This window comes from Gambusia affinis, linkage group LG04 (genome assembly GCF_019740435.1).
Source record: "Gambusia affinis linkage group LG04, SWU_Gaff_1.0, whole genome shotgun sequence".
Classification (NCBI taxonomy): Eukaryota; Metazoa; Chordata; class Actinopteri; order Cyprinodontiformes; family Poeciliidae; genus Gambusia; species Gambusia affinis.
In genome coordinates, this window is record NC_057871.1 from 3,696,949 (window position 1) to 3,719,944 (window position 22,996).

The 22,996-nt window shown below is 38.6% G+C and overlaps 1 protein-coding gene across 2 annotated transcripts in view; it reads left to right on the forward strand.

Moving 5' to 3' along the window:
- The first annotated feature begins 4,030 nt into the window (after nt 1–4,030).
- LOC122829282 (hedgehog interacting protein) overlaps nt 4,031–22,996 on the forward strand; it is a 39,850-nt gene continuing 20,884 nt past the window's right edge. The window contains exons 1-5 of one of the 2 annotated variants that reach the window (XM_044113717.1): nt 4,031–4,774; nt 8,817–9,009; nt 13,185–13,329; nt 14,117–14,318; nt 21,174–21,325. In XM_044113717.1, coding sequence (XP_043969652.1) covers nt 4,505–4,774; nt 8,817–9,009; nt 13,185–13,329; nt 14,117–14,318; nt 21,174–21,325 — 962 coding nt within the window. In that variant the 5' untranslated portion in view covers nt 4,031–4,504. Of the gene's footprint in view, nt 4,775–5,057; nt 5,146–8,816; nt 9,010–13,184; nt 13,330–14,116; nt 14,319–21,173; nt 21,326–22,996 lie in introns of those variants that run through there. The other variant, XM_044113718.1, reaches the window with a different exon arrangement.

Consider the following 22,996-nt stretch of genomic DNA (forward strand, 5'->3'; position numbering starts at 1 on the left):
TACTTATATTTTCAAAAGTATATAATTATTTATCTTAAACACAGCATGCCTAGTGGTGACATCAGAGTATTTTCTATTAAACAACTCTCACCAGAAACATCTGGTTAGCGCTGTGAAGTCCACTATTCTTTTCAAACCTGTTCTTTTCAGAAGCATTGATGTTTCTGATTAAACTGAGTCCCAGTGATCTGTCCAGTGAGTGCTGAAGGCACGGTCAGACGTGCTTTAAGGTCTCCACACTCTTGGAGCTTCACGTTCTCACGGTCGATTTCATATTCTTTGGGCTGAGATGAATCACTCTGTTCCACTCACAGATATACTATTTTTACAAGAGAATATTTCTCACCAGGATTTCAGCACATCGGAGATCAACCAATCAAACTGACATTATTCAGTTATATTTTCAATAAACAACGACATTTATATAAATGCATTAGATTTTACATGTATGCATATGTCACTATTTACTATATTTTGGTCCTTTTTTGTGGATATAAACAGAGGTGGGTACAGTACCAATAAAATGTGCACAAGTAAGAGTAGTACTACTTTGACTTACTTTTACACAAGTAAAAGTAAAAATTAGAAGTATAAGAAATTGCTTTTGAATCGAAGAATTTTAATTGTCTTTTACTCTTACTTTCAAGAGTAAAATAGTTTTACAAGTACGACTCTTTCTAAGACAGTGTCTTAGAAAGTAATACTGTCTTTCCAAGGCAGTACTTGTCTATGTAAAGACTAGTACAGAGTAACGGACCGGTCAACACATCAGTCACTTAAAATTTAAAAAATGCATAATCAGATAGACCAAAATATAAAGATATGTGAAAAGTTTGGTATTTAAAAGTCAGAATGAAAATAATTAATATTATGTATATATATAAAAAAACATTTTCCAGATCTTATTTTTAATATTAAATTGATGAAACTGTTTTGTTTGCGTCTGGTGATTTTTTTTTTGGTTAAAACAAGTTTGTTCTTCATTTACTGAAGATACTTAAAGTGGGTAGAAATTTTACTCAAGTAAGAGTAGCAATACTTAATTTAAATTGTTTTTAATTTTTTACATTTAAATTTTTTGCCTTTTTTTTATGATTTGAGTAAAAGTAAAAAGTACAGCTAAATAAAGAAACTCCTATAAGTATTTTTTTTCCCCAAAAGGTTACCCATGTAAAATTAACTGAGTAAATGTAACTAGTTATCCCCAACTCTGGATATAAATGACTTGAGATCATCAAAGATGTTGAAGTTGAAGATATGTAATAGCATTCTGGTAAATCTATCTCCCATAATTATATTTAATGATTTCATATTGAAACAGCAGAAGCAGCAGTGAAAGTTGATCAGGTTTTAGCCTGATGTTCTCTCTTATATTTTTAATGTAGGAGAAAATGCTCCTGAAATGTAGACTGGAAAACATTAACTTCGAAAAAAGATGTGCAATACTGTAAATTTTGTTATTAATCAGAAACTAAATTAATACAGGGCCAGTTCTGTCAATACCGCTACAAATACTTTAATATATATATAGTCATTATTGAATAATTTAGCTTTTTCACTTCAATTAGTTGATTATTAATGATTATCAGAGTTATGATAAGTGTTTTTTATTAACTACCTACACTAGAAAGCAATGTTGCAGCATAGAAATAACATAATTCCCTTATTATCTTCTACTGCAAACAATTGTTTATTAGGATTAGTGCGTCTGTATCTGCAATCTGCATGTAGCCTAAATAATAATAATATTTTTCCTTTAATATTTAACATTCAGCCTTATTCACATTTCAGGTTTGAGGTTTATATCTTTACATTATTGTATATTTTTGAGTTCCTGAGATTTATTTTAACTGCCTGAGTAGATAATAATAAAACTGTGCTTATGGGAAAATTAAACTGATCGTAGTTGAAAAAAGCAAATGTTTTGATCGCAAACATTACAAAGGTATAAAATTCTTTTCTCAAATTGAAATATAAACTCTTAATATTTGGTATTTTAATTCCTGTATATGCACTAGTATGAACTCTGTGAGGAAATTCAAGTAATTTATTGGACATATGGAAGAGAAACTGTAAACAAAAGTATCAATCTTATCCTGCTAGTGTTGATAGTATCGATATTTAGCTTGATACGTCCAGCCCTTGTGTTTGTTGATAAAGTCTATTGTTTCTGCCAGAAATTAAAAGATGGAAATGTATGGATTTCTATTTTTGTATGTTTAGAGAGCTACTCTTGGTCTGTCAGCGCAGAAGCGCGGTCTATCTATCTGTGCTTCTCTTCATCTATCTGTCCTTCGCAGATGCACTCCGCTCGGCTCCACAGCTGCATCCCACATGTTTTCAGGCTGTTCAACAATGCAATTCTTCTGTGTGCTTGTAGCTCTTGTTTGTGGTGACTCTGCTGTTGGTGGCAGATTGCTCTCTTCATTTGATTTGATTCCCTCTCTCCTTTATGGACGTAAAGGGCAGAAGCATTTTTTTTTTGGTGCATTTGGTCCTGAAATGTCTCCATTTGGATAAGATAGAGACTCTACAAATGTGTGTGCGAACGTAAGAGGTCGGTCACAGCTTCATAGCACACAAAGTCATTTCCATAATAGCCCACAATCAAACCAACCACTCTTGGATTCCACCCGCTCCAGATTCCTGTAGATAAGCTAAGCCGGGAATCTGCTGAGTGCCACAGACCCCCAAGTAAGAACAGGTGCTGTTAAAGTTAATGATTTCAGGTTCTGTTCTGAAAGAAGCAGGGGCTGTTGTTTCTCCGGTAACTGCCACAGTTGGACGTTCCACCCCACCTCTTTTTTTAAGATTGCTATCAAGTGAGTTTTCTGAAAGGAATTGCTCCACATTTGTTGTTATCGTGAAACTGGACAAATTAAGATGCCTTTCAAAATGTGAGGCAAGACAACAAAGTAATCTGTGACTGGGTCAGGAACAAACTTCCAGAAGACTGCAAAACAGCCACAACACTGAGATCCCTTAAAAAGGTTTGATTCATAATAACTGGAACATTGATTAATATATCTGACGTATATCTACTTTATGATTTAGGTGATGGCGTTTGACATAATGTAATGTTTGCTACTTGTTTCATAAATGGTTACTGTTTTATATTTTGTGCTGAAAGGCAATTTGAACTTTTCCTTTGCCTACCAGTCAAACAACTCAAAAAATGGAACAAATGTCTAAATTTGGAAATAACAATGATAGAATAAATAGCAAAATAGCAAACCAGCAAATAGAGGCAGAAAAAAGAAAGATTTCCAAGGAACTGTGGTTCAGTATCTTTACAGTTCTCTAGGAGTTTGTTCCAGACTTGAGGAGCATAAAAATGGTTTATTCTCTTTGTTAGAGCAAGCAATGGTTGGATGGATGGATGGATGTACAACTAGATGATGGATGGATGCCCTATTGTAATGAACTCCATCTCGCCCTCTTGTCAACTATTAAAAATCTCAATAGATTCAAATTTTCTTCTCTAATTTTCTGAACGGTTTAAAGAAAGATGGCTTGCTGTCAGTTATAATGTTGTAATTTATGAGCCTTATAGTCTCCTAGAATAATATATATATCTATCATTTCGTAATTATGAAATCCTGAACCATTTTATTAGGTAGTTCAGAACCTTGTTGAACAAAATTCTGTCCTGAATCTCAGAAATGTACCTGCCACATGTAGCTCAGAATCAGCCTTTTCTCACTGTCACGGAAAACCGTGTTATCAGACTGAAAAAAACATTTCTGCAATGTAATCAACGTTGTGACGTCAAAGGACACACGTGCGATCTAAACAAACAGTTTGTTTTCTCATTTACATTACATGTTGCTCAGCTCGCGGTATATGGAGCATTGCAGGAGCAGCATTAATCTCCAGCCTCCATCTACGATCTGCCAGGTAAAATGTTTCCACCTCGACGTGGGCGCGACCGTGCCTGCCACGCGCGCCCCCGCGCAGTCCTACGTCACAGCGCTCGCTCCGCTTCTCGCGCGCTGGTTAAAAAGAAGGAGGAAACAGCACGAGAAAACATGTGAGCGCTCTGAGAGGACTTAGAGACAACTTTTATTTTCTCATGTTGTTTTGTGCCGTGCGTGCACAAGCTGGCGAGCCGTTCCCTGCAGGAATTTACCCTTTTAAAGGAACATCAGGCTCTTTTCTGTTGGGGATTTTTTTGTGTGTGTGTTTGTGTTCTTGAGGATAAATTTTATTGGTCTCTTTTTTATTTGGTTTGTAAATGTCAAGTTAAACCGTTTATTCTGAGGAAGGAGTTTGTTAATTTATTTTTAAACAACTCTTCTCATTGTGATAATTAAATTAAGAACAGTTTCATCTAGGAATAATACTATAAAATACCCCTTTTTTAAGCAGCTTCTGGTGTTTGGATAATACAACTAAATATACAAACTGTTCTGCAGGGGCACATTTACATTTTTGAAAAAAAAAAAAAAAAACAGAAGTCCCCTTTTTTTCCTCATTTATTTTGTTTGTATATGTTTTTGAAACCATGAAGCACTTGCAATTCGTGCTTGTCCTGGCCATCGCGGTGAACGTGTGGGAATGTGGGGACGCAAAGTTCGGAGAGAGAGGAGAGTTGAGCCCCAGGAGGAGAAGATGCTACGACGGAAGCTTGCCCAAGCGTCTGAAGAAAAGGGAGCGAAAAGTACTGCTTGACGGCAGCAGCAGCGGAGAAGTTTGCCATAGGTTGTACCCCCGTGTGTCCTGTTGTCCCACCAGGAGAGCCGCCTATCAGATCCTGCACCGCGGGGATGCCCGGGTAGGTTGAAGAAGACGTTAGTATGATTTTACTGGGGAAATATACTCAAACCCCTACAATCACTGTCGTACCTATTATTAATGTAGGGAATGTGACAGAAATGTTATTAACATAGTTTGTCCTCGTCGCTAATAACAAAACCTGTACATATTTAGCGCTTATTCTCCTTTTTGAAAGCAAAAGAACAACCGTCGTGCTTATTGTGCGTTTAGAGCATGCTGGTGTAACGTTTATGTGTGTCCAATTCGCTTCTGCGTTACCATGGCAATCAATCGCCCCGATTCACGTTACATCTCGCTTCACTGTGAGCTAACCGTCCAGACAGAGCGCTTGCTAGCTAAGCTGTCGAACCCGCTCGCTCGTGAAAAAAGGTAGGAATTTGTTTTGTGTTTTTTTTAGTCTTTTTATAAGCTGGAGCTCATAGACTTGTCACTTATATCGCATGTTATAGGTTGTTTTTAGATGTTTTAAGATAAGTTTTGGTAGTTGACGTTCTTTTCATTTCGAACATAAAAAAAGAGAAAATCGTCACTCCAGCCGCAGCCTTTGGCTCACGTCAGCTTTGACCGTTAAAACGCGAATTAAAAACCCTACAGGAGAGTCTGAATCGCTCTTGGGACGAGCACAAAACGCAACTGTATGCGCCAAACAGGCGACTCCTTTGGATTCTCATCGGGCCATTCTCATGTAAAAGTGCCCCTCGGATAATTCAGTGGCTGGGTGGTATCTCACTTTGTGTGATACAAAAAGCACATATTGCATCATTTAATTTGCTCAAGTCATGCAAATAAGAGGTGGTGGTTGGGGTGGTGGAGGTTAGAGGGGGTGGTGGAGGTGGGGACTGAATAGGGCGAACTCGACTTCTCCTCCTCCCCTACTACACTGCCCACACACGGAGTCTTTTCTGATTATGGCAAAAGAATAACAACAACACCATTGTGCTTGTTGGTTTCACTAATAGGAGAAGCTGGAAAACATCACTCTCTTCTCTCCCCCTCCCAGTAATCAGCCTTGTCCGGGTGTTAATGCCTTTGAGAGGGTGTGTATTCTCCAGTATCTCCCCCTGCCAGCAAACTTACACCTATTCCCTGAGGGCAAGTGTTTTGTTTAAGCTTTAGTTCAGCCTTTGCTCCCCCATCTATTATGGTTGACTGTGGATGAGCATTTTGAAAACCAGAAGACAAGTTTTCTCTTTTTTATGTTTGTAGAGAAGCGGAAGTCATATTAAAGCAGGCATGGCCCAGTATGAGGATCAGATGATTTGATAACCTTGAGAACTGATATTACGCCAACAGGATAGCATTAAAACACACACATAGAAAAAAAAAGCAAAAATACATACCTGTATCGATTTTTCTGAAATGTCTATCCTTCCACTATAACTTGACTTCTTTATTATTAAAATTATTTCATGTTATTCCTTCTCTGTTTGAGACATAAACTTAACCAAATAGTGTGTCATTTTTCAAGGGCAAATTGAGATCAATTTTCCAAGTAGGCAGGCTATCTGTTTGGGTAGAGGTTACTCGTAGCTTCTATTAAGCGAAAACTAAAGGTGTCGCTCCTTTAGTTTTTACTTAATGTATCTCCATATTTTGCGCAACAGAAAATATTTCAAAAGAGCTGAATTTTTGTTAGTTATAAGTGAGAGAAAAGCCCACCATCCTTCTTTTAGCCTGGTGATCGACTCACTCTTTTGTGACACTTCCTTAGCATATAATTTAAAGCACTTAAAACCTTTGGAACAGTATGCTGTGAAATTTTACGGGATTTTGAGACATAACCTTTTAAAACATTGGAACTGGTGGCCCACCCAGGCCTATATTTGTGCTCTGTTAATGTTTTTTTTCCTGCTTTTCGGAATAAAAGCTGGAAGTTCCACGCTTGTTGTGGGCTTGTTGAGTACCGGTCGCAAACTAAACCCAAACATGCAATTTTCATGGTTGTGAGCGTGAAAGCAATTTTCTTTTACAAAACCAGAAACATCCTTTTGCTTATATCGGTGAGCAGGAAGCAGGCGAAGGAAGCAGGTGCATCTTCACATTTGTGACGATTGCAACTCCCCATCCTCTGAGTATGGCTTTCTTCTACCAAGTACCCAAAAAGATGTCACATAGAGCAAATTGTTAATATTTAGATAAGTGTTTCGGAGATGACTCTTTCTCAGCCCAAGTCTGTCAGTGCTACACAGGAACTATTTCCTTTATTGCTTTAAACTCTTGAAGAAAGATCTAGAAAGTTCTGCTGACAGTGACTGGACTAGAAATTTGCAAAACAAACTTTAGTTAGATTAAGAATAGTTTGGCGTTTTCATATGCAAGATTAGTCACAGCAATTCTTATCATACTTTGAAGTGGGACATCATCTAAAATGTTGAAAGTTGTTCTGGATGGCTTTTAAAAGGACCAATTCTTTCAAAAGTATACAAATAATAAGTAAATCACAATTTGTCTGAGGGATATTTTAATACTTATTATGACTTAATATTACTATATTTTGATTGAAATTACTCTATTAAGTTCTGATTGGCACAGGAGCATAGAGACAGTCTTGTTATGGCTGTTCTCCTACACAAACCTTGCAACTGTGTTGGCATCTCTTTAAAATATATTGTAATGGACTCTGACAACCTGTGTGTTTAGGCTTTGGCCATTTTTAGCCCGCCTGTTATTTTCTTCCTCATTTTGAGAATTATGCCCCCGGAGATTCAGCAAAAACACAACAAACAAAGGGCCCACTTGTTCTGGTTTGGATGATGGCAACATTGGAGTTCATCCCAGCAACATATGGACACAGGGCATGGCTGAGAGCACACAAATGCTTCTCTCTGTGGACCGTGTGCCAGGCCATGGCACACAAAATCAATAGGCACTTTAGAGCAAGGGAGCAGGCATGCCCACAACACTGGAAGGCATGAGAGCAGAGAGCGCCATGACAGAGGAACATATCAGCTCGTTTTCAGAGTAAAAGAAGATTGACTTTTGATCAATTATATCAGAAAGTGTGAGCCAGGTTGGAGTTTGTGAACTGAAATGGAATAATAACATTTTGAGCTGTTCTGTTTTTGTCCGTCACACTGTCTGTTCCAAAAATACCTTTCTTTTCCCGTTTATGGCAGCGTATTTCTGTACTGGAACATCAGGTTTTTGTCAAGAGTTCCACCACCTGTTGCACAAACATAACGCCACGCAATTTATAAGCAGAAAGTCTTTTACAGAGTTGCGGACTTATTTTGCAACCCAAGTGTAAGGTGTCCATATGTTAGCCCTGGGTCCCCTGCTTTAATTGACTTCGACAGACTGCTAATTTGTTGATACCAGAGTGGGAATGATGTGCCTGCCTATCTTGAAATTGGTGTTTACACATGGACCTCACACAGAGCAAAACACCACCAGCATGCTTGGCTGGCCCAACAGCGCAGCTTTTGACCTAAAACAGATTACATTGTGTTCTATTATAGTTAATTTGTTATGTAAATAATCCTGCTAATTTCTTTTGGATTAACTCCTTGTGTAGTTCTGCGTAATGACTGTAATTTAGACTCTATTTTTTATTTAATTTTTTTGTTGTTCAGAATACTGTCAGACGTGAAGATTGTAGTTACTTTTTAACTGTCTGCAAACTTCAGTGAGCAGGCAGGAAATTAGATTATTTGGTCTGAATAGAAAATATTATTAGATTTGAAATTAAATGTTAAAAATTTTTGTGTTTAAGCCTTAAAATTATATTTGCAGAACTTTGCAAAGACCTATTTTAATTATTATTTTTTTATTACATTTGTCAGATAGGAGCAGTTGCTTTCTATATTTTGCCTGACAATGAGGTCAGAGATCACTTCCTTTACCAATAGACACCAGGTGCAGGTTGTTAAGATTCCATAAAAATTAAAAATCCAACCTTTAATCCAGGTTTCTCAGTTTTTATGATTTTTATTTACACAACCCACTGATTCTTAACTACGTCTTAGTACGAGTTAAAAGTTTATAAGTTGATTCTCCACCCATTTAACAAGGTGCTGGCTCTCTTTGTGTGTGGTCTCCAGATTTTCTCCACCAACAACACAGAATGTGGACATCTCCTGGAGGAGATCAAGTGTGCACGCTGCTCCCCCAATGCCCAGGTGTTGTTCCACTCCTTGGACATGGATCGGATGCCACACAGAGAGCCGGACCTGCCGCGGCTCTGCCAGGACTTCTGCCGGGAGTTCTATTACACCTGCAGGGGGCACATACCAGGTAATGAAACCCATAATAAAAGCAATGAATGCGGCTTTAATTGGTGCCTGTGTGGTCACCTAGCATTATCCACACAAACACATTCACATTTTTTGGGGCCCTGCATGTTTTGTTGTGTTGAATAAAAATTCACAACAGGTCTTGTTTGTAACCGAGACTCTGCTCGCACATGTAGACTCTGCAAAGCTCCGGGTTTATGCAGAAAGTGGTGCGTCAGTAGTCTGGTCAGAGAATATTTATTTATCCAGCTCTTGCCTCATATGACCTCACCTCCATTCATAGCTGAGCCTGTCCTAAAACGTGTTCACTGGTCTGCTTCTCAATCTACTGATGAGGCGAGGATGAATCAATAAAAGTTTGATAAAAATTATTCATCAGAATTTGATCATGCAGACCAAACATTCAATCAGTCTGATAGAGCTCATTTCATCCAAAGCGCAGACATTCATGCTCCATATAATGATAAATCTACTCTATTGCTGTTACTGTGGAAAGATTTTGGTGAATAGCTATTCTGAGTTACTGTTATTGCAATGAACTTAAATTATTTATGCTTGCAAATCCCTAAAACATCAATGTTCACATGGAACATCAATACATATCAATATAGGTCACTGAAAATAATTGTTGTGTACTATTTAGCAGTACAATTGCACAACATGTTAATAGGTTTCATATATATAAAAAACAACTTAATGTATAAAATGTTTTTACATTTTCCCTCAAAATAAAGTTACTTCTCTTTAGGTCAGTCATGAAACTTTTGTTTCATGAAAAGTGATAGCAAGTATCACTTTTGGAAACACTGAAATACTGACATGGCATACATACTGTCATTGCAACTTTAGAGCTAGATAAGGAACCACCAGCAGCATGGCAGCAGTATGACATAAAATGTAAGCTGTTTTAAAACCAGATCTCTTTTAAACCTTGGTACACCTGGATACCAGGAACTGGCCTTTGTTTCTCCTGGGAAAATGTTTTGAGAAAGCATGTGAACCCTATTTTGTGGTATAGACAGCTCCTGAGTGCTTTGTTTCAGGTACAAACTGTCACTTAAAAAGCTACATCTCAGCTCCTCCGTTGCTGTTTTCTCTGAAGTTTCAACCGCACAGGGTTCTAAACATGGCTGAAGAGATAGAAATGGCATCAAAACTCTTTGATGCCATTGCATGTGGTTTGTCACATAGGAATTGTTTTTGCGCCTGAAAGCACCTGCTCTTCAGAAGATTTTCTTTTGAAGAGATGCAAGATCATAGTTCACTGTGATTTCAGAGAACATGCCAAATCTGATCAAACACTTTAGGCTGCGAGTCTCCTCAAACTGATTAGATCAGCAGGGACTTGAGAAGGCAGAATAGTTTCAAACACACATGTCGACAACATGGTAAGCTGTAAGTCAAACATATATTTCATCCAAATAGATATCTGGTTGCATCAAACATGATGCTTGTTTATAAAGTGTAACACCAAAGCTACAGCTGAGAGTGGTGACAGCAACTTCACAGAAAACAAGAAGGTTGTGGAAGAAGAACACTTGTTCTAAGTTATAGATTTCTTGCTTGAATACCGACAGACATATGGGCTCCAAGAGTCGCATCAAAAAAGCTGAAGACAGAAATGCTCTCTTCCTTTTTCTTTTCTTTTTTTGTTTTTTTGCTTCCATGCTCCTTCTTGCTCGCTCCGCTCAGCCCACCACAGATCAGCATATGTGGTGACGAATGACACATTTATTTTTCTACAAAGCTTGTGTGTATGTAAAACTGCTGAAGTGCATCAAGATGTCAAGTGCTTTGGGTGGGCCACCCAGGTTGGCTTGGAAGATAACCAGATGGAAGTATAACTTTAGAGCCGGGGAGCCAGGAATACGGACACTGTTTCTCTGTTTCTCTTTGTCCTACACCTTTTCTTAGCTCAAACTCTTATTTTTTTGTTTAAAATGCTGGTATTTCAAAATCTTTTTTTTTTAGATTTACCAACAGACAACAACAAGGAAAGTAGGAATTTCCTACAGTTGTGATGTTCAAACCAATGTGGCTTTGACTGGACCTTTTTAAACACAACAATTTTAAGTTGAACTACTAGCCTTTAAAGCATTCTTCACCTATCATCCTGCTTCCTTAAAATTTACTTCTGTCTCTTGATTAGGCAACGTACTCGGCCCCCTAAAGATGTGTCCTGCCTCGAGTCTTACTTCTGCCCCCACCTTTTCTATACTCCTCTCATATCTTCCTTCACTCATTCCCTCATCCTGCACCCAAGGTCCCCAACCACCACGGTTAAGATAACTGCAGAAACAAGTGTGTGGGTGGTATAACCAGAGCTTTGTGTGTGTTTGATCTTCATGTTATGTTTAGATGTTTGAGGGGATATCCTATCACCTCCAGTATTTGATGCGGTCAGTCGTTGCGGTGTGTGGCAGGAGAAGGAGATGAAAGGAGGGACTGGGAGAGTCCTGTTTGTGTTTTTATCGCTGGTGTATTTGCTCTCTTCTGTCCTCCACGGGATTAACAAGAGGAAACAATATTGTCAAGATTGTTGTTAGGTCTCAAAGTGCCTCCGAGACCCACTGCACATTTTGTTTTCTTACGAGAATGATGTTGTGACAGGGCTGGCTGGAGGTGTTGCAGAGCGATAACTTCTGGTCACCTTTTGTCATCATTTTAGAACATCCCGTCTTTGTTTCATAAATTAGGTATTAAGCATATCTCACCATGGGAACATCTTGTTTACGCTGAATGACAAGCCATATTGAACAGGCTGATTGTTTGAATTCACATGCTGTCCTCCAGTGCTGCTCAGTAACTCAAAACAGAGAAAGCTTTATCAAAGTTAAATCAAGTTGCTACATCTTCTTGTATTTGTTTATGTGGGATATTCAAAGAATATGCAAAATCAGTTGCAATAAGAGCACTTTTCTATTTCCTGCCATTATGATGCTTCCAACACACTGTGTCAGTCACAGGCATCCAAATTTGTTTCCACATCTGACAGTCAGATAGACTCAATTCAATTGGGAACTAAAACTCCTCGTTTGTGGTGGTAATTCTGATTTGTTAAGATTAGGAATTTGCTGATATTGATTCCCAAAGTTAAAGTTATTCAACCCGACACATGCAGCTACAGTCATCAACGACAACGTTTGAATTTGCAGTTAAGTATTAGGGTTGAATGAATTTGGCTTGTAAAACATTCATTTCCAGATAATGTGTGCAGACAACATTTCCTGAAAGATTTTTGTTCTTATGACGTGTGTTTTAGCTGCACTTTGCGCTTCTTCTCCCTGACAATTGGGGATATCCAAGTAATATGACTTTCCTTCACTGTCAGCGACATTTTAAAGAGTTCAAAACACTTATTTATCAGGGAAATCCCTGATTAGTTAGATAAACAACATAATGTGATGTGTGTGATGATCTAAAATCTCGTTTTAGATCATCAGATAGACTCTGATGATCTATCTGATCATCAGAGTCTATCTGATGATCTATCTGATGATCAGATAGATCATCAGATAGATCTGATGATCAGCTGTAAGAATTACAGCTGAATTTTTTAAAATTCAGCTGTAATTTAAAAAAAAGACTGTACTCGAGGATGTTGCTGCTGAAAATCACAGACAGTACAAGAACAGATTATAAAATGAGTTTCCTCTGACTTTTTGTGTGATATTGCTTTGATTTGCACTGAGGTATTTGGGATCAGATATGGACTGTCCTACTATATATGTAAAGACATGAATAAAGAAATTTTTAGTTAGAAACTGTCTAGACAACAAGATTAGATTCATTTAAAAGAGATACATTTTAGGCAACAGCACAAGGATATGATGTGAAGAATTGAAAACAGTATGCATGGATGTCTCAGTTGGGAATTGAGTGTTTCTGCTCTGTTCAAAGTTAAACTGCTATCCTTTTCTCAGTTTCTGTTCACTCGCTCTTTATAGCCTCTTCGAACCAGAATTGATTCAACTAGATTCCTTTCCACAAATCCTTTTTAGAAAACCTTCCTCCTTCTCTGTCCCTATGCAACTTTTGTTAGTTGTTGTATGTACATGTAGCCACAAAGCAAGACATTCATAAACATAACTCAGTTGCCTGAAACTTGTGTAAAAAGCCGTTTTAATTGTTCAGCATCAGCAGTAAGTGTCGCCTTGTATGTGCTGTATTTGCTAGAGCTGTTCCAAGCTGATGTGGATGAGTTCTGTCAGTACTATGGGAGGAGAGGGGCCGGCTTGTGTTTTCCCGATTATCAACGAAGGCAACTCCTTGGGCAAGATTCCAACTACTTGGAAGATGAGAAAATAGAAGATATCAGCAGGTTTGTACTCTGATTTTCACCTTGTTCTATTTTATGTGGCGTTTGCGTTACTGTAAGTAAGATGATCTGTCTTAGATGCTCAGGTTTCACTGGTACAAGTTCAATGTTCAACATGCTCAACTACGACTTAAGTAGGACTGAACAATAAATCAATAACAATATATATCCCAATATACATGTGGTCAATATCAGTTATGTTTGCAAAAAATGAAAATCCAATTTTAATCCAACCAAGATTATTCTCAGAAAATTTCCACAAAAAAAGTGAGATTAATCTAAAATAAAATTTGTAGAAAATCTTTGACTTTTTGATCTACAGTAATTTTCTTTTCTTTTTTTTTTTTAGAAAATCTTTTACATTAATCTCAGTATTTCTGAGTTTTGTGGTGGAAATGTATTTCTTTTTTCTGACCTTCTACACTGAACGTTGTGAAACCTAGAAATATTAATTTTGTGGTCAGATGTGTAGGACTGATACTTTCCAGGAACAATCAAGTGATCATTAAGATGTTAATAGCTACCACTTATTTGACACACATTATCCAAAGAAATGCAGATGTAGTGGTCAAACTTTTGAGACTTTTGCAAAATTGACAACAATTCAACTCACTTTAATAATTCTTTCATTCTAGAGTAAATACAATAAAAAGTGAAGCTGAGCCTCTGTGTGCTGTTTCTGATTTTAAATACTGCCACCTAAAAATCCCCTCTGCTTCTTATGCCGCTATAATTGGATTATTGAGGGACACATCATTCCTTGACCTTTTGCCTTTTCCATGTTTCCCAGGAAACACAAACACAACTGCTACTGTCCTCAGGAGGTGTTGAGTGGTCTGAGGCAGCCGGTGGCTGTGGTGCACTGTGGCGATGGCTCTCAGCGGCTTTTTGTTGTGGAGAGAGAGGGAATTGTCAGGATACTCAACCATAACCTTGAAGTTATCAAGGAGCCCTTCTTGGATCTCCACAAGCTGGTGCAGAGCGGACTGAAGGTAGGAAAGTTCCTGCTTTCATAAAATTTTTCTGCCAAACTGCAGGATCATAGACATGTTTTCATAGATTGTGTAGAGGACTTATAAGTTATAGAGGATTAATATGGACTTCATACCAGAAAAATAAGGAGTTTATATTCATGATTGATGTTCAGTACCATCAGTATATTGTAAAAGTATTTATGAACATTTTCACGTTTTGTCACATTATAAATGTGCAAATGCGAACCAAAGCATCTGGTAAACCGCAAGATCTGACCATTTGCTGTGCTAAAATTTATGTAAAAACAGTGAAGCATGCAAGCTTGTTTAGAGGTATTGGTTGACAAAAGTCCAAGTGAACTTTCCTAAAGAGTCTTTTTGGCACTACATGTCCCATTTGAAATTATTCAGTTTTTCTTTCTTAAGTTCTTTTTCTCATATCTAACCAAATCTATTCAATGCACTCTATTTATATAGCAGCATTTCAAAACCCGTCATTTCAAAGCACTTTACAAAAATAAAGTAATTTCAATTCAACTCTTAATGCAAATTATGGCCATACAACAGTACAGGTAAGACTTTATGGTTTTGACTTCATGAAATAAGCCTTATTTTTCCTGTTCTTCAGCTGTTGGTTCAGTGAGTTTTGCACATATAACAGTGATGCTTATATCATTGGAAAGAGCACACTTTGGGCTTTTAATTTGAAAAGTTGCTCATGTTGGTAGGACTGTGTTGCACTGTTGTTGTTGGGTGTTTGTCCAGAATTCATCTGTATTTTCATTTAGCTGCCTGGAGTTGGAGTTATCGTGGTAAAAAATGTTGTTTCAGTCTTTTCCCATTATGTGGGTTTTCAATATGGATATATCGGTTGACGTATAGCAGGTGTGTCAAACTCCAGTCCTCAAGGGCCGGTGTCCTCCAACTTTTAGATGTGCCTCTGCTGCACCATCTGAATAGAATAATTGGGTCATTAGCAAGGCTCTGGAGAACTGATCTACACAAGGAGGAGGTGATTAAGCCATTTCATTCCGGTGTTTTTTTACCTGTGGCACATCTAAAAACTGCAGGACAGCGGCCCTCGAGGACTGGAGTTTGACACCTGTGACCTATAGCATATGTTTGGATTAATTTCTGTTGGTGGAAGTGCTGCTGCCCCTGGTACCGGGGTCGCACCGGCCACACGGGTTAAGAAATTTTTTGCCTTTTCCTGACCTCATGTTCAGACAGGGGTAAGAACTCAGGCTGTTGCATATTTAAAAAGATAAAATGAGGTTATTTTTAGGGCAGTTACTGAATAACATGGAAATTAAAATATCCCAAACTGGCCATAAATTGCATGCATACATATTTTTTTCTAAATATTTCCAGAAGAACATGTCCTTACAGAAATTCCTTAAGCCATAACCCTGCAGAGTTGGAGAGAGGACCGTGAGATGATAATTTGGTTTCAGAGGGCACGTGAACAAGTGTCTCAGATATGTCATAAACTCCAGGCAGTAAAGCCATAACTTATACTAACTAGCCATTATTGTCCCAGTTTTTTGCATCAGAAATAACATTTGAAAAGTTTGTTGTTTCATTTTGATACTAAACATATGTTCCAAAAACTCTTTTCAAAATAATTTATTGTCAGTATCTCAGCTTCAAAGAAACTTCAGGCCTCCGGATTACATTCTGTAAACATATTTTCCATCAATAATATTTGCGTAATCAGATTTTGAATTTGAAAAATGTCCAGAAATACTTCAGATTGCACAAGGAGATGGAATAGCAGGGATGTTTTCAGGGGCACACTCCCAGACAGGAAGTTTATCCAGCTTGCACGCCCCTTGCTCCTCCACTGACAAGAGACTTTGTTTATATGGAGTCAAACGTAGCACAGCATTTGAAAATGAAACTACACCCTGCGGGATAAACTTCCTGCTCTTCTCAGCTCTCTTATCATCATTCAATCCAAACTGGCTGTGATAAAGTGACTTATTATGACAATTAGATGTGGCTCAATCCTCTGCCGACCCCAGGAGTCCTATTCTGTGATGTTAGCTGCCGGAAGAAGACCCCGGCAACAAGTGATGTAGTGATCCAGGGAGGGTTGAGGTGTTTACTGGGAGCATCAACAGGATGGAGCTGCTTTTATACAGAGAGAGGAACGCAGGCACTCAGGGGACGGGGCAGATAGCAGGTTATCTTCAGCCGCATGCAAATGGTTTGATTGCCATGTTCTGTTTCCTGCTGCTTGTCTCCCCTCTACCATACGTCATGGATCCCCCAGTACCAATTAAGACAAACTGCACAGAAACAATAGCATGCTGGGTCTATATAGGCTTCCACCGTCGCTGTGGGTGTTCTGTTTGGACGAAGGTCCAATAATTCCATTCTTTGCCCTGACGCTTCCTCCAGCATTATCACATCTACGAAATACTCTGACCAACAGAATCTATTCCAGATAATTACATGTTGAATATGACACATCAATGTCTGCGTTTAAACAACCTGCATGAGGATTTAATCACAGAGTTTAACCTAATACCAGGGAAATCCCCAAAGCATGTCTTCTGGTAAATGCTGCAAGAAACACTTTTTTTAGATGCCTGCATGATATGTCCACTAAAAGTGGTAAAGATGATGACATTTACATCACACAGGCTTTGGGGTTAAGCAGATACCAGAGTGATGAGTGAGGTTTGAATTAAGCCATAGTCTGGGGTCCGTAAACCTGGGAGTTTCAGACCTTTTGTAGTTTAGAAAAATAAATGTTTTAAATGCCTTATGCAGAAAACATGGAAGAGTGACCGGTGTAAATCCCTATAGCTGTGACTGGAGAAAAGTGGAATTTTGCACTGAAAAGTGAACTTTGGCTACATACTGAGGAGGCAAATGCAATCCATTTCCGGCTTTTTTTTTCCCCCACAAGGGCGTCTTTTGTGGGCTCTAGTGTCCCTTATTTGAAAGTAGGCTGACAGGAAAGAGGGAAGGAGAGCGGGGAAGACATGCGGCAAACGTTGGCCGGGTCCGGGAATCGAATCCATGACTGCCGCGTCGAGGACTGAAGGCCTCCAAATGTGGGTCGCGCTATACCCTACGCCACCACAGCACGCCCCATTTCCAGCTTTTTTATGATATTCTGAATGCCTCAATTGTCTCTTTCTACCCCCCAAAAATCTGATTTGGTAGTAATTTGGATAATCTGATAGTTTTGAAAGTGTCTGGAGTCAAAACGCATGTCATGCCGCATTTTATTCAACTTTTACGTCATTGACGTGAGACATGGATCAAAATTCTGCAACAGAAGAAGCCAGATGTAAGAAATCTGGACATAAATGGCAGAAAATTATAGTTCTGAAGTGATTGTGTCAGTGAAGTGCAACACGTGACATTCACACCTCTCCTGGTACCGACTATGCATCCAGACTTCTCTACAGGATTTGCAGTCAAAGTCCATAAAAGGCTATCGCTATTAGTTGTGTTTTTTTTTTTTTATTAGCTTCCTTCATCTTGTTTACCTCTGTAAACAGTAAGCTGCTCTGTGACGTCTATGTTCTCTTTGCGGACATAAACCATTCAAGTCTTTTTGCGGTTCCATTTAATTACAAGAATTCGACTAAAAATATGGTGTTTTGCTATTATTTCTGTCTTCTGTCGACATCAAGGCTTTCTATAAAGCAGGGCTCACCAGCGCAATTTGTTTTTAAAGGCGGAATAAGCAGTAGTACTTGCTGGCTGTTTGCAACTTCAACATTATTTTCTTGGCTCCTGCATCCTGACCTAATGAAAAAGACACACACTCAGTGAAAGATAGACGGATCAGCAACATTTGAGCTGAAGACGCAAGACAGTTCCAGATGCTGAACACAACAGTAAATCAGAGCTGTAAAACTTTATTTACCAATTGCTTCAGAGTGGTTACATTCTACAGTACAAATAAACACAGGCACACCTCAGCACACCTCCACCAGGAAGGTGCAGTCGACCAGATGTTGTACATGAAAGCGACTGTCTGTCGGCTAGACCTTTTCCAGTCAAAATGAGCAGATTATGAGTGGGAAACAAAACAGATTTATTTTTGTTTATGCAAATGCATTAATATGTCTGTCAGTGACCAGGTTTCCGAACTCCTGTTTACGACTGTCAATGTTGTGGCAAACCACACCAGTGGTCTCTTTGTACAGAGACATAAATTGATGTATAGTATTGATGACAAATAGGTCATATTAGCTCCGCTATTAGCACATTAGGAGAAGTGTGCCTTCTACTACTAAAGAGCCATACTTAATGACTTAGATTCATTAAGTACGCTACTTATACTTAATGACTGCAACAAACAAAAACAGATGGATGAAAAACCTTTAGCAAAGACTAGCAAACATGCTACACAGGTTTTCCTATAACCAACAAAGTTCAGCTGGACTGCATCGTCTTGTCAGTATGAATAAATACTTTTGCCAGTGCCAACAAGAGTCATAATCTTCACAAAACAATATAAGGCCACAAGCTCCAATTGTTACCTTACTAAAAGAGCAACAAGCATCCAATTATTCAATTTCGATTACACAGTTGTTATGTCCCATCTTAAAGGTCACAAAAAAAACCAGTTTAAATTCTAAAATCCATATTTTTTTCTAACCCAAGCTGAGGCAAAAAAAGTCAAAGTTCCTAATATGAAGTGAGAAATCAGTACAAATAAAATAAAATAAAATCAGTGTTGTAATGTGCAGTCAAAATATCTATAAAGCAAAAGGCGGCAGCTGCAGCAGCAGCATACCGGTGGAGAAGGCAGAGACAAGTTAGTTGGCAGTCAGGGTTTAAATAACCGAAGGGCTTACCAGGTCCTCAGGTGTCCCATATCAGTAATCAGTGTTGCATAGGAAAGATAAATACCTAATCTAACCACAAGGGTCCTGCGGGGGTCCTAACACACTGCCACAGGAAATACAAAAGACACATCTCATATAAAACTACAACTAGGTGCAGGCGTTGCAGTAGTTCTTTATTTATTCTGTGGTACTTGGCAGTAAGTTCATTCTACAACTGTCATTTTGAGACGTTTTTACACTGTTTGCACTGATCTTATTGGGCGCAGTATGACTTTTCAAATATCTGAACAGAATCTGATCTACTGCAGATTTGGCAGCAGTTTGTGCTTAGTTTTAAGAAATCTCGGCGTGGTACTTTGTCTTCTTTTAATCAAGCTATCTTCTCAAACTGCTTTCGGATGCAGTGTTTGTTTCTTATGGCTCTGCTGCCAGTTCTGCTGTTCCTCTGCTGCTGAACGAGTCAGTCATTAGCAAGGAAGGTAATATTTCAGCCCAATAAACCTCTGTGTGTCCTGGTGGTCTCCCGTTTGGCTCATGATCTATGCCTCTTTGCTTCATTCCCTGTCACAAGTTTATTTTGGGGATGTGGGTCACTGCATATCCATTTCCATCATATGGATCTAACCTTTCAAGGTGAAGTTTGCACTGTTTTCTTCCAATATTCACAATATCTGGCAAACAGAACCATCTCTGCTTTGACTAACACCCATCTGAATATTGTACTGCTTTCACATCCATAAAGCACTTCAGGAATCTGACATGTTTTGCTATTATTCATATTTTTTGGCAGATGATCTTTGACTTCTGGAGCGTCAAGGGTTTCAGCAACTTGCTCAATATTTCTCTCTATAATGAGGTTGTGAAAACATCATCTAAATTATTACTTTGGTCTCTGTTGTTACATACTGGAACTTAGAGTGCTTTCTCTGTTGTAACAGTGGACATTTGGGTTGTTGTGTACTCTCATGGGTTTGTGACAAGCTAGACCTTTCCGAGCCACACCCAAACATATGTCTTTTCATTTATTCATAACAGCAAAAATAGATACCTGTGCGCCTTTGAGTCCACAAAAAAAAAAAAACCTCACAAGTCAAGCAATTTTAAGCAACATCCTTATATGGTCACATCATATAAACATTCATCACACCTCAGCTTTGTATTCTGTTGATTCTTTTGTGGACAAAAAAATCAGGGAGCATATAGGAGAAAGAGGCTGACCCGGTTCACTTTGCCTGGGGAATGAAATGCTATAGCTGATTATTACGGCTAACTATGATGGGCAGACCACCAGGATAGTGACAACCGATGTAACTGCCTCCAGGGTGAGACAAAGGTTTACATATTACACAAGCAATTTAGATGTTTTCTAAACATGTTGCCAAGACAGTGGGAGTTGGCAGCTCTCTCCTTGTTTAGATTTCCTTTTTTTCATCCTTCCCTTACTTTAACTCTTCCCCCCCGTACATCCCCGCCTTTAATTTTGTATGGATTTTTGAGCGAATCAGGAAACAGGAGGATTGGGGAGCAAAAAGCACGGACTGAAGTACTCTGCTCTTTGTGTTCTCTATGAACTGTGAGTGAGCTAATAAATTCTTCCAGCCACTCAGGGTAGTATTCACAAATATCCCCCAAAGATTACACACACAAATCACTGCACAATGGAGGCCACCGGGAGGGACCGAGCGTCGCATAACCAGGCTGCAGGAAAAGCTCGGCAGTGCAGTTCTGCCCAGAGTCAACTGTTTTATAATGGCCTGTAATGGTATATTAAAGGGGCCTGGCGAAGGTGCGAAGCAGAACAATGCTGTGTAGGAAAAGAGAGAATGAGATAATAAGCAGAGCAGTGAAAGGGGAATGTGATGGACGAATATAAAAGAGGATTAGACAAGTTTGAAAAAAAAGGGGGGAGAATAGAGGGTGCTGGGTGTGTGGAGCTGGCATGTTAGTGATGATGAATATGACTGAGGGGGGTGATTCCAGCCCCGCACCATGGAGCAGAAGCCAAGCAGGGACATAATTAACTCCTGGATCTATTGTGTTTCTCATCTGACTGCAGAGTGGTGATGAAAGGGGCCTGCTAAGCCTGGCATTCCACCCCAATTACAAGAAGAATGGCAAGCTCTACGTCTCCTACACCACCAACCAAGAGCGCTGGGCCATCGGACCGCACGACCACATTCTCCGTGTGGTTGAATACACCGTTTCGAGGTAATGGAGAACTCTCTAACAGATATATTTCCCTTTTAGATTTTTTTTTTTTTTTTACTGAAAATATTTGTTGTTTCAAAACATTGAGAGTGATCGTGTCAACTTCTTCACATTTAAAGGTTAAAACAACAACATTTTAATTTATCTGATAGATCAACACAATCTAGTCCAAATTTGTGAAGTGGAAGGAAAATTATGTTTTATCTTCATATAAGCTAAATATTTGCTGTGTAAGCAAATATTTCTCTTCTGGTCCATAATCTAATCTCAGGGTTTTGTTAGTAGGTATGTCATGTTAACAAATTTTGCTGGACAGTAAATTGTCCCAGAAATTATTGTAATAAACAACGATATTGTTGTTTTAACATGCAATAATTTCTTACTGCGACAGGCTTGCTTTTTGGAAAAACATATTTAATAATTAACCTCGTAAAGACAAAGAAACAAAGCAAACAAGTCGGTGTAAGTGTGATGGAGGCATTTAAAGGAGGCAAAGGCTACAAAACAATATCTAAACGACACTATTAGACTCAGTAGGTCTGGCCTATATGGAAGAAGGAAGTCCAGTTTGCCACAAAACATGCAGGGGTCACAGCAAACAGGTGGGATAAGGTCTGCATTCAGTTGAGACCTTTGGCCAACATACAAAAATGTGTGGTGAAAACTAACATTACATCAGAAATGCCCTCATGGCAGTACAATAAAGATTAAAAGCTGGTCAGAAGGAAAGCTGGATGATATTACAGTGCAATCAAAACCTTTCACCTTCCAGCAGGACAATTCTAGTTTTCGGTATAGATCAAAACGCATCCCAGTTTTCAAAAGCCCCTGTAAAAGTTGAGAAATAAATTAAACTGAAAGTCATTTGAGACATTTGAAAGCTGATATTCACAGATACTCACTGTCCAACCTGAATGAGCTTCTGCCCTTTTGAAAAGAAGAATGGATAAAACAATATCTGTTGATCTGCAAAATTTAGGTGGAGACATACAGTAGACCTTGGTATTCACAGGGGATTGGAACTTCAACCAATTATTAGATGAAATCCACAATTTTAATACCTATTTAATGCCTATTTTAATGTTCATTAAAATAGGTTCATCCTCTGAACTTGTCAAACACAAAATTCAAACAGACAACTCTTAGCGGTGGATCACTCGGCTTGTGCGTCGATGAAGAACGCAGCTAGCTGCGAGAACTAATGTGATTTGCAGGACACATCACTAAATTTACACCAAATTTACACAAATATCCATTAAAACACACAGTAGAACCCATCTTAGCATTACTGCAGAAGTTACAGTCTTCTTTATTTCCACTTTTGGGAGTTCAGCCAATCAGCGTAAAGAAAAAAGAGTAACACTCTCGGATTGGCCCTTTGCAAATTCCAGCTAATAGCGTGTCAGATAGTGTTGTCTATAGACATATTTATGATTAAATGAATGGCATTCATCAGTTGAGATTTTTACCACTAACATTAGCAACAAAAGCTGTAAGGGCAACATTGTAGAGAAACACCAACCTCTTTGTGTAATGGAGACTCATGATGTTCTATAATTTGTTGTGCTGAGCAGCACTCCTATGATGATGACACTATTTTACCTGGGTTGGTACCTAACGCTCCTTTCATAATTACTTATGTTTAAGATAACTGCAACTTCTCACGAAGGT